Source organism: Galendromus occidentalis, unplaced genomic scaffold, assembly GCF_000255335.2.
Source record: "Galendromus occidentalis unplaced genomic scaffold, Mocc_1.1 scf7180000077486, whole genome shotgun sequence".
In the NCBI taxonomy this organism is placed as follows: Eukaryota; Metazoa; Arthropoda; class Arachnida; order Mesostigmata; family Phytoseiidae; genus Galendromus; species Galendromus occidentalis.
Window position 1 is genome coordinate 4,317 of NW_003805474.1, and position 12,638 is coordinate 16,954.

General features: G+C 50.0%; 1 protein-coding gene across 1 annotated transcript; it reads left to right on the forward strand.

The window, feature by feature from the left end:
* The first annotated feature begins 2,087 nt into the window (after positions 1–2,087).
* LOC100904378 (glycogen debranching enzyme-like) lies at positions 2,088–10,235 on the forward strand. Its single transcript, XM_029112212.1, has 19 exons — positions 2,088–2,166; positions 2,255–2,477; positions 2,592–2,919; positions 3,193–3,411; positions 3,507–3,603; positions 3,691–3,976; positions 4,069–4,217; positions 4,323–4,510; positions 4,626–4,839; positions 4,943–5,398; positions 5,507–5,738; positions 5,847–6,091; positions 6,180–6,447; positions 8,126–8,407; positions 8,554–8,779; positions 8,891–9,242; positions 9,343–9,548; positions 9,661–9,828; positions 9,993–10,235. The coding sequence occupies exons 1-19, from the start codon at positions 2,088–2,090 to the stop codon at positions 10,233–10,235; spliced, it is 4,461 nt and encodes a 1,486-aa protein (XP_028968045.1).
* Positions 10,236–12,638: the final 2,403 nt, after the last annotated feature.

A 12,638-nucleotide genomic window follows, 5' to 3' on the forward strand; every position in this document is an offset into this window, starting at 1 on the left:
AAACCAGCCCTCCAGAAAATGCGAGAAAGGACAATCTGGTCCGTCTTCATATCACGGTACAGCAATAGGGCCAGAATCGATCGAGAAGCCGCGACCTTCAACGCAACAAGGGGGTTGTTCGATTTTGAGAGCCTGGTGAAGATTGGACCGGTTTTCAGTTCAGCTTTAGCATTGATCTCAGTTGTCGGATGTTGCGAGATTATCCGTGCATCAGAATTCAAAAGGACTCGAATACTATTTTCAAGGATGCTCGCCGCCGCTTCCAGAGCTCGGGGTTGCACAGAAGAACGGTTGCCTCGGCGTTCTTCCGTGTCCTCCGAGAAAACAACGCTTCCCCGGCACGCTCCCCTCCAACGAGGCTTGCAGCAAGGATGCTGGACGATCACGCCGCCTGAGTGTTCTCTCTCGCCGATCGAGCGCCATGGCTTTGGCGAATCGTTTTGCTCTGCTTTCCGATGATCCTCAACTCGACTTCGAAGCTTGGAGTTCAAGGCTTCGCATGAGCAATGTTTCATCAGAGATGCTCGGGTGAAACATCCAGAGAAAATGAAATAAAAAACCGCTCGTTATGATTTCCGAATCATGGATTTCAATTCATGACGATCAGGTATCAGATATCGAGATGCTAAATTACAATTGAACGTCTTTGCCCTTCCCTCATCTCTCTCATTCCGGGGCCGAGTTCATGGAAACTGCAATCGTATTCCTTCGGGAGGGGTACGAGGACAGGGGAGTCTTTCCCCTGTCAGTCGAAGCATCCGATTCAGAGTGTCAGCGTCAGAACTCCCCTCCCGACTTAAGCGATAAATGGTGGGAAATGAGGTAGCTAAGCTTCCCATCATGGGCGGCTGAGATTTAATTCCACAAAATCGAAGCGAGGATTCCGGTATCCTCACAAAATTCTAGGAACGGTTTCCATTGCTTCTTTCGATAGTCGAGAGCTGGTAATGCTGAGTGAAGATATCGTTCCTCGGGAATTGTTGGGGGAACGGAGACTCTGATCAGTGGCGTAGCTAGGGGGGGAGGCGGGGGTTATCGAACCAGGGCATCTGGGCGCAGGTTCTCGGGGGCACAGTTTTCGACCTGGACAGACACAACAACGGCCATTTTTCGGGATAGTTTCCGTGAAGCGGCGCCATTTCGGCGGGATGGACTTGGAAGAATCCGGATTTCCGGACAGAAGGAGCGCTTTGTTGGACGAGCGATGGCCGGGACGGCCGAAGCTCTGGAATCCACGAGTCCGCCCGGGACGCCACTTTGAATAGCTACGCCGCAGAGTCTGATGAACGATGGACCGCATCTCGAGGCCACAAGTCTATAATTTAATGATTAGAACTCAAAGGAGGAGACTAATGAACAGTTTTTCGGACATTCGTTGAAAGGCTCTTTGCAGAACGGGTTCGATTTGCTAAGAGTCCGTATCAGGTCTCTCTTTCACTCGATCAGGTCTCGATCGCTACGTTTTAGCCTCCGCCCCCGGGGACTCCTGAACTTTGGCCTAGCTCGATATCGAGATTAACTCCTTTCTCCGATTTGATAACTCCCCGTGGGGGGAAGCCGTCGCGTCGGTTCTCTGTGAAGCTCAAAGCGCCCTATGATATCACTCGTGTGCTCCGTATAGCATGAGCGTGCCTGCGATGAGATCAAGACCACACATGCGTCTCTCGATTCGCCTGGTCTCTTTCCGGAAGCGTGGAGTCTTTTTCTGATACCTTATCATAATTCTTAGAAATCATCTTCACGTGCAGATTCTGATGCAGAGCCGCATCACCGGGGAATCAAATGCTAGATAAGCGTTCAGACTTCACCTCGCGTCCTCTCCGACAATGATCCTCACCCCTACCCGAAGTTTCTATTTAAACCCCGGTCTTCTCTGAAGAAACCACTGTCTCGGAAGTTATACTTCAAGTCATAGCTTTGCTCTCTTCCCGTTGAGTCCGAGCTGGTTTGAAAACGACTCCTCTCCGGACCCTAGCACCTTTGTTTTCTCACCAAAAACACGGAATCGGCTCTTTCTATCCCGAATTCGAACGGAAACGGAAACCTTTTCTTTTCTCTTGAGAAGTTGAAGTGCTGTGGTCTCGAAGATGTCGAACGTCGAGCTCTCGGTCTTCCAATTGGAAGCCAATCGAAATTATGAGACCGAAATCTACGGCGTCCCCAAAGGTAAAGAGCATCGCTAGTGATAGAGATCATTCAAGGGCAATAGAGATTATTCCGTGCAGTCAAGTTTATTCCTTCCCTCGTCCTTCAGGCTCCACCATTCGCTTCACTTTGGGACCTTCGCTTTACGGCCACGATGTCTCGCTTTTCATCAATAACCCACCAAAGGATGACGTTCCTTTCGTGCGAACATCATACCGCCGATTGGATTGGGACTTCCATTCCGCCAAATACGCTGACGAGGGCAACGCTTTCGTCGATTGCAAGTTTTCCTCGTCAGGAACTTTCAGATTCTACATAAGCCTCGACGATAGGTGAGATTCCCTATCCTGGATAGAAATCTCGTCTCCATCTGGAATCATTCTCGCAGAATGCCAGATAATAGGGCACGATGGTTTTATAAGCTTGAACTTTATTCGTGTTTGCAGCAAAGAAGAAAGCTCATCAGGCTACATCTTGGTGAATCCCCGGCTGACATTACAAGGGAATCCTCTGCCGCTGGACGGCATCCAGTGCCAAACGGTCCTCTCGAAGTGTTTAGGACCCTTTGAAGACTGGGAGAAGAGAATCGCTGTTTCGGCTGCGGCCGGATACAACATGGTCCATTTCACGCCACTTCAGGCTCTGGGCGGATCAAACTCCGCGTATTCTCTCAGAGACCACATGGCGCTCAACGAAGCCTTCAGGTCGCATGACTTGACTCCGACGTTCGAGGATGTGAAACGCTTCACTCGACTGATGGAGACAGATTTTAAGGTACTTTTGCTGCTGAACTAGACTTGGCTTTGTCGGCACCTACCGAATAGGGCGTCTCTTGGAGAAATCCCTAACGGTTATTGATATGGGACTGAGTACGCCATTGCAAACCGACGAGTAGTCGAGTCTTCGGCGAGTCTTGTGCTCTCCGCGGGAATGTCGATAACCCTAACCAGGCAATAGGCGGCATTCGGATCGTCCTGCCAGACGGAGCTCTACCCTATAGTTGGGATCATTGATCGAACGCTTTTCTAACGGCCTTGATTTCGATAGCTACTCTCCCTGACTGACATCGTGCTCAACCACACGTCAAACGAAACCCCGTGGCTCCGTGAGCATCCAGAATGCTCCTTCAACGCCCTGAATTCACCACATTTGAGGCCGGCCATGCTCCTGGACCAAGAGATCTACCTTTTGTCGATGCGAGCGATGAGAGGAGAAACCCAATCAGTCGGTATCCCGACTCATATAACTCAAGAATGGCATGTTCAGGTGAGTTGAATACAACCACTCAGCCTTCTCCGTGTTCGATCTCTGCGCTATTCATCTCTCTCGCTGCGGCTCTCAACTCGAGAATAATATTCCAGGCTGTTGAAAACCAACTCCGACACGTCATAGTGCCTGGACTCAGACTCCACGAGTTCTACATCGCGGACATTGACGGTCTTGTTAAGAAATTCGAGGGTAAGAGCTTTTGTAGACTCCAATGGATCTCTTAAGTGTTTAGTGCTTGGAATGCATCTGATGCTAATGGAGAGATCTCTTCTGCAGAGTGTCCGCAAGCGGCGGCGACATCGAATTCGCACACTGTGTCGATGTTCCAGACATATACGCGATTCGGTGCCAAATGCGACATCACCGAAGCTCGGAGAACCTTCCGGAATTCTGCAGATTTCCGGAGCTTCCTCGAGATGTTCAATTCAAAAGAACTTCGGAGATCGCAAGATCATCTGAACAACGCCGTCGAAAACGTTGTCAAAGGACTGCGTTATAGCAAAGTTGAACCTTGGGGCCCGAAAGAACATGAGATCACGAAGAATTCGCCCCTCATTGTGAGGTGAGCGATTTCTAGGGAAAGAGAGTCTTCCTAAATATTTCGTTGTATCATTTGGTTGTACATATGTACTCAGGTCTTCTTGATTCCAACAGATATTTCCTACCGAACAACGACTCACTTTCGGACGAAATCAGCGCCGCGGAAATGGAAGCCTGCTTTCAAAATGAGAAAGGGGCTTACATCATGGCTCATAACGGCTGGGTCATGGGCGACAATCCGCTTCGCAACTTCGCCCTCGAAGGTGAGTTCCCCGAGATCACACGCAGAGAAGTGGGAGGTCTCAAACGAGATCTTCGAATTCGACCGGAGAAACTTCATTTCTGCTAACTCTTGAGTTTCATTCCAGGCTCGATGGTTTATCTCCGCCGCGAGCTCATTGCGTGGGGCGATTGTTGTAAACTAAGATACGGCGAAAGTCCAGCCGACTGTCCCTTCCTGTGGGACTACATGAAGAATTACGTTCAGAGCAGCGCCGAAATCTTTCACGGTCTTCGTCTGGACAATTGTCACAGCACGCCGATTCATGTCGCAGAGGTTCGACCCGTAATATTCACAAATGAAGCATCTCGAGCGTCCATTATGAATTTTGACCTCCCAATGCGAACATCCGAACATTAGGGAATTGTAGCAAGGATTTTTCTCATTCCAGTATCTTCTTGACGCCGCTCGTTCGGTCCGCAACGACCTCTACGTAATCGCAGAGCTGTTTACGTCGTCAGAAGCCGTCGACCATATATTTGTCAATCGTTTGGGAATAAACTCGCTCATCCGAGAGGCTTTGCAAGCGAGTGATTCCGATGACCTGGGAAGACTTGTTCACCGATATGGAGGGATTCCAGTTGGGAGTTTCTTCCATCCTCAAGGTAATCATCGACAGCTCCTCGCTATCCTCGGTAAAACATGAGCCTGTGCTCCAGGAGCGTCTTCTAATACCCGCGAACGCAAAACATCAAATCTCTCTTTCAGGTTTCGCTCCTCTTATGCCGAGCGTCGCCCACGCCATTCTCTTGGACATGACGCACGACAATCCGTCTCCGTACGAAATCAGGAGCATATACGATTTCCTGCCGAGCGCCGCGTTGGTCTCGATGGCGGCGTGTGCTACGGGCAGCAGTCGTGGATACGACGAACTGGTTCCACATCACATTCACGTCGTTCATGAAGATCGTCCATTCCAAAGCCTCGATGAAGCAAAAGATCGAGGCATCATGGAAGCCAAAAAAATTCTCAACGATCTTCATCATCAGCTGGGTCTTGAGGGTTTCACTGAGGTCTACGTTGATCGTCTCGATGCCGACACCGTGTCCGTGACCAGGCGCTGTTCCCTCACCGACGAATCGGTGATTTTGGTGGCACGCACATCATTCCGCAACCCTCGAGACCCGAAGGAAATCGCCCACCTGAAACCTCTTCAAGTTGCCGGTGAGTCGAGCTGTTCCTCGATTTCAGAAACAGGGAGGAAGATTAGAGAGCTCGAGATGTCCCTTCATCGATCGAACATCTTTCTTCATAATCCGATGATTTCTTCAGGTCAAATTCGAAGCGTCATCATCGACGCTAGGCTCGTGAAGAAATGGAGCATCAACAACGGATTCGCAAGGAACTCGACTGTCATTAACGGAATCGAGGAGTTCGAATGTGCAGTGAAGTCAAATATTCCTCTGTCCGAGTGTTCCACAGTCCGAGTGGAGGAATTCGATGAGGGAGACAGATGTGAAATCCATTTCGTTGATCTTACACCCGGTTCAGTTGTGGCCTTCAGGTGAGAAAATAATCGAAACTCTCATCATCGGCATCTCCATTCTCGAGAGCTCGTTCGAATTATAAGGGAATGATAATTATAATGATCATAACGAAAATTCAATTATAGGGTGGGAGTGGGCCGTTCAGCGAGATCCTTCATGGAGAACGCTCGGACCCTCTTGAAACCTTTCGGATACTTCGGAGGTGTTCCACAAGTTCCTCAGTCGATCCGAGCTTGCATCGACAGACTGGACCTGGACGACCTGAACCGGATCCTCTTTCGTAGCGATCAGGAGGAGAAATCCGATGGTCTGGGCTTTGGAGCCTACAACCTCAACAACGTTGGCCCAATGAACTATTGTGGTTTGCAAGGTTCGATCAGGGAGAGAAAACGTGTCCGAGTATTTTCGTGGATTTTCGTATCTGGGGACTCTCATCTGAAGCAATTTTTTCATTCCAGGCGTCATGACCCATCTGATGCACATACGCCCGAGGAACGACCTTGGCCACCCGCTATGCTCAAACATCCGTGAAGGCGACTGGTTGATCGATTACATGGTCAACCGGCTCCGCCCCCACAAATCATGCAATGAATTCGCCTCCCTGCTCGAAGAGATGCTCAGACCGGTCAAGAATATCCCTCATTATCTAAAACCGTGTTATTTCGATGCGGTGGTCACGGCGCTATACAATCAGCTCCTCGAAGCGATTTGGCGCAAAATGTCGAGGTCGGTAATGTCTATCCAATGTTTTCCCGAGCCCCGATCGGATTTCGGAAACTTCCCCGAAATCTGGCAACTCCAACAACACAGCCCGACAGCCAAATCGCTACTATGAAAGTGATAGCTATTCCGGGTAAAACGGGGGCGCTGAAACCGAATTTCGTAACTAGATTTTCTCCATCAGGTCCAGTTTTCCCGAAATTTCAATTTTTCGATTTTTTGCCATTTTTCGTCTATAAAATTCTCTAACTCTGCCTTTGAGTGGACTAGATCGATGAAACTTCGGTGGCGGATAGAGCTCGGTGAGGGCTATACCTGGCCGAGTTTTGGTGCGATTCGTAGCAATGGTCTCTGCGCTAGAGGCATCGGAAACTCCAAAAAGAAGAAAAAGTGGGAGAGGGACCTCTTGGAAAGCACTTGACAAAAAACTAGGACCTTTGAAGCCGTCTTTCCTCGATAGAGGAGGCTTTCACGAGCATTTTGAGACCAAGCAGAGCAGAGAATGGTCGATCCATTCAGTTTTTATTCATGGTTTACTCGAAACACCGAAAACGTCCGATTTCACTTGGGGTCGATCAATCCGCACCAAATCGAGCCTTCAGCGATTGTCTAGAATCTGGTCGACCAGAGGCTCGCCTAATGGGGTTCGAGCAATAGTCAGCCATCATAGACTCATCCCACCTCCCTTGATATCGCTCCTCATGGTGCTGATGTCCTGATGGAACCTTTCGCCTTGCCCGTCGCTCATCGCCCCTATATTCTCAGGGAAGTTGTCACGGTGGGCGTGGAAATAATGGACCTTGATACTCATTCAACATCCGAGAACGCGGAAGCTTTCTAGAAGTCTCTGCACCAGCGTAGTTGGAAGCTCTCGTGTTCCCCAAGAAATTCGTGGCGACTGAGACGGAGGATTCCCAGGCGGCGGCTTCCTCCGGGTTCATCGATTCAATGAAACTTGGGTCCTTCATGAGTCGCCGGATCTGCGGCCCGTTCCCGCTAGCAGTTTCTGTTTGCTCACGGAATGAAGCTTCTGGACTATGTATTCGAAGCGAGCACCGTCTTTCCTGAGTGCCTTCACGAACTGCTTCATTGATCCGAGCTTGATATGCAACGGCTATATGGATATCTTATCCACCGGGACGAGAGCAGAGGAATTCCGTCTTTTTGGCTTCCTCAAATTCTCAATGCTTTGCGAATAAAAACTGAATGTATCGACCGACTTTGCTGTGCTTGATCTCAAAATGCTCGTAAAAGCCTCCTCTATCAGAGTGTCGAGGGAAGACGGCTTCGAAGGGCCTGGTTTTTTGTCAAGTGCTTTCTAACAGGTCCCTCTCCCACTTCTTTCTTCTTTCTTTGAGTTTCCGATGCCTCTAGCTCAGAGACCATTGCTACGAATCGCACCAAAACTCGGCCAGGTGTAGCCCTAACCGAGCTCTATCCGCCACCGAAGTTTCATCGATCTAGTCCACTCAGGGGCGGACTTGGAGAATTTTATAGACGAAAAATAGCAAAAAATCGAAAGATTGAAGTTCCAGAAAAACTGGACCTGAGAGAGAAAATCTGTTAAGAAATTCGGATTCAGTGCCCCCGGTTTACCCCGGAATAGCGATCACTTTCTTTGTAACGCGAAAAAAATTCTTTTTTGTCGAGCTGTTTTTAATTCAAGACGTAAATTCAATTCCAGCTTCGTTTCTCGCGGATCGAACTTCGTTCGGCAAATTTCATTAGCGTCAGTGATTCTGACGGGATTCGTCTGCGATTCGCCGTTGCCGCCTCTCAGCTCGGAACTCGACCCGCCGGCGCCCCTCAAACTCGATATTCACTCTTCTGATATCTCTGAGGAATGCCCGACGCTCGCGGCTGGCCTGCCGCATTTCTCGACGGGCTACATGCGAAACTGGGGTCGAGACACCTTCATTTCTTTGCGGGGTCTGCTTCTCTTGACCGGCAGGTTCTCGGAAGCTCGGTGAGTGTCGAATGCGGAAGATTCTGTTGTTTGTCTCCAAAATTCCAAGATGATTGCGTGTTTTCCGTGGCGAGAGGAGCGTCTCCGTATGGGCTACTGATTCCGATGATGAACCGCGCTCACGATTTCTCAATGTCCATTTGAAGGTCGATAATTCTTGGCTTCGCCGGAACCTTGCGACACGGTCTGATACCGAACCTCTTGGATCGCGGGACCAACAGTCGATACAACTGCCGCGACGCTGTTTGGTTCTGGCTGGAGTGTATCAAGCAATACGCCCAGATCGTGCCACAGGGAGAACTGATTCTCCGAGACCCAGTTTCAAGGCTCTACCCGCAAGACGATAGCGAAGCACTCCCCGTTGATTCTGTGGTGAGTATCGAAAGACCATCTCCTAGATCTGGATCCGCGATGCGATGGAATTTCCTTTCTCGATCAACATGAGACCGATTTTCAATCGAATAATGTGTCTCATGCTTCCAGGTGATGCCTCTGTACGACGTCATCCAGGAAGCGCTCCAGAAACATTGGTCAGGGACCAGTTTCCGGGAGAGAAATGCGGGTACGAGGATCGACTCCCAAATGAAAGACCCAGGTTTCAACGTCAGTTTCGGCGTCGACCACACGACGGGCTTTGTTTTCGGGGGAAACGAATTCAACTGCGGCACGTGGATGGACAAGATGGGCAGCGTTCCCGGCAAAAACCAGGGAATCCCAGCTTCGCCCCGTGACGGTTCCGCCGTCGAGCTCGTCGGGCTCTGCAAGTCAGTAATCTCATGGCTCCACGAGAAGCATGCGGAAGGCATCTACCCCTATGCCTCGGTAGAGCTCGAAGGTGCGTTGAAATCCACTGACATTCCTAGATAGTGCGTTCCATCAATCCTCTTCGATTTGGACACATATCGATCTATTTCTAATAATTTATCCAACCACAGGATCAGAAACGACCTTCGCAGAGTGGTCAACCCGGATTCAGACTCATTTTGAATCCTGCTTCTTCGTTCCCGAAGAAGGTGCCGGGGCTTTCGATCAGAGGCCGGACCTCATAAACCGACGTGGAATTTATAAAGACACGTTCGGATCGAGGCAGCCTTGGGCGGACTATCAGTTCCGCCCGAACTTCACCATTGCCATGGTCGTGGTAAGTTTGGTTTTTCTTTCCGAAGGAGAGGAGGAGAAGAGCGCTCATGGAATGCACAGCGTCGTTGATTCGAATCAGGGAGTTTCATGTCTTAATTCGATTTTCCCTGCAGGCACCCGAGCTTTTCGATGTGCAACACGCACGGGGAGCTCTGTCGCTAGCCGACCGAGTACTCAGAGGACCCTTAGGCATGCGGACGCTTGATCCGAGGGATATGACCTACAACGGGAATTATAACAACAGCGACAGCGATGCTGGCTTCAATTATCACAGAGGCCCGGTAAGAACCGCGAGACGTCGATGTCATGAATCTATCGAACATTCCATTTGAGCTGGACAAGACTTTTCTAGCTCGCATCTCTGATGCGAGGCTTAATGTATCTAGATAAGATGGGGGATATTCTTCTTGTAGATAAGATTACTCAGATCTGTTTCTCTCCACAGGAATGGCTCTGGCCAACTGGATACTTCCTCCGAGCGAAGCTGTCTTTCGCGACAGATCCGCAGGCTGCCCGGAGTGAAATTCGCCGGTGCCTGCAACCGCATCTTGGGGCTCTTGAGAATTCCCCGTGGAGGGGTTTGCCCGAGTTGACGAACCAAGACGGCGCTGAGTGTCACCACTCGTGCCCGATTCAGGCCTGGAGCCACAGCTGTCTGTTAGAAGTGATGCATCAGCTCCATGACTAATCGTCTCCTCCAAGGCGATCCTTCCGGGTTGGCACCGTTCATGAGGTGCAGCGGAATTCCCCAGAACATCCGAGGAGGCGTTATCCGACGTGAGAGGACTAGCCATTCTGGAGAAAACGCAGATTTTCAATTCCGGGATGGCTGAGAAGCCAAGAATAAACTCATCTGCTTGTGTCTACCTCATGAAAAAGACGATCTTATTATTATGGATAGACCCAGAAGTTTTCGTCTTGTCCCTTAGACGAATTTTCTTGATCATCGTCGTGTTAGACCTGATGGATGTGGGTCTTGATCGGGTCTCAGAAGCCGGTTTGAAGCATTTATCAATCGATCCGGCATCAGTGATGCCGCATCACCGATTCTATGCGGAGTTCGGAAGAAAATGACATAGGCGCTTTCTCACTTAATAATGTCCGGTCGTCGTATCAAACTTGTCTGACCAAAACTGGTCAGGTGTTGTGGATGGTTGGAGAGAATTCGAAGGTGACAGGACGTTCCCACAGCGGCACAATTTCACCAGTAGGGAGATTTGAGTTCAGGCACTAACACTCGGATGCAGGATCGAGGAATCACTCGAGCAGAGGTTTCACAAAACAGTAGTTTATCCTATGAGACTGGGGTGTTCCTATTCTAGATTCTCGTAGAGAGAAGGGGAAGCCTAAGTTATACCTAGAGCTTCTCGCTGGTTGAAGAGAGCGCACCCCCGTACATTCTAACAACCCGCGTCTTTCATTTATGCCGGTGCCTGTATCGATTCCGCAGCTGGGGAGACACCCATCGCCGTACACTTATGGCGCCACGAGGTCCAATCCTGGTCTTGATGCCGACTCAGATGGGATTCCTTTGTTCTTGCGGTTCATCAGAGTATCCTCCGCTCGAGGATCTCCCAACCGGCTCAGAGATCTTAGGTCTCTCTCGATAACTACGACATTTCTTTGATATCACGAGTCCTCCGAGAGGAATCTTTCCGATCAACATGATCGCTTGGAGTTATCGCTATCTAACATATTCCATGCTCAACAAAACTCAGTCAATATGAAACGCAAAATATTATATCAAGATATGAGATCATCCTCGCTGGGCGCAGCCGCTACTAACACTCCCGAGATTACCCGGTTAGACGCTCAGATACGGTTATGTTTTGGAGCCTGCCTTGAAAGATAGTTTTTCGAGACTGAGTACCCGATGATTATCCTGGGATCTCCTCCCGTATGCCGAGGACAGACAAGGACACTTCCAGATCCTCTTGACGGCTCTCCCCACCCGCCCTGATTCTCTCTCGTCCAAGGTCTCGCGGCGTTCATTGAGTTCCAGGTCTTATGGGAAGGCCTGCCAGCCGTCGCCGTCGTATGTCCCTAGAAAAAGCTCCGTGGATGCGATTCGCTGACCGCCGCAATTTATTCTCCTAAATATTTCCTCTTGTTACAGGAACAATAATTCCATTATTTGCTCATAGGGTCGATGGCCAATCATCCGATTCCATCGATACACACGAGACTTCTGCGAGAGCAACACGACGCCGACGGCCAAGTAGACTTGATACTTTGATATTCGGCGTAGCGCACCGGAGTGAAGGATTTGAGGCAATCCCCGTGGACACGGCCATTTGCCAAAGAAGAATCGCTCACTGTCATCAATTTCCCTCATTGTCGTTCGGTGAAATCAGCGAGCCGCGGGCTTGAAATCGATTTCGGACCCGAACTCTCCAGTTTGCAACATGAACGGAGAGCTTTGTCGCAAGCCGATAAGGTTTTCGGAGGACCAGCAGGCTTGTGTACTTTTGATGCGGAGGACATGACTCACAAGGGAAACCAACAGCAACAGCGATGGCAGCTCCATATATCACAGAGACCCGGTGATCGACTCTGCTCCTCGGCAGTGGCATGTCATGAAACACAGGTTCATCATATAAAACACCGAAGCACATCGAATTCTCCGCGTCTCTTCATCAGAAGACATACAAATCTTCACCCTTGCATCATTACCTCACGCGAGACTCCGCAGCGAACGAATTGAGAAGAACATTTTTTTTCCTTGTTAGAACTATTTTAGATTCATTCGGGAAACATTTCTCAGTAACTTGGCTGTCTCGAGCTTCTGTATCCGGCGATTCCGAGCACGGCTGACGCCTCGCTGCACCGAATTCAGGCCAGTCCAGGAACATCGCGTCCCGCCAGGAAGCGCCTCACGCCTGTCTCGGACGGAGCTGCCTTCGCGTCTTCAAGCTTGCGCACTCGTTAACGACACACACACACCACACGAAACAATCAGCATACAACACGCACAGCAGAGATCGGGGTTCAAATCCCGATTGAGGGTTCAAATCCCGAGCGTACCCCCAGTTTCTCCCGACGATCGGAGGCTAATTTCCTCCATCGCATCTCCCAGTGCATCATTTCCAGG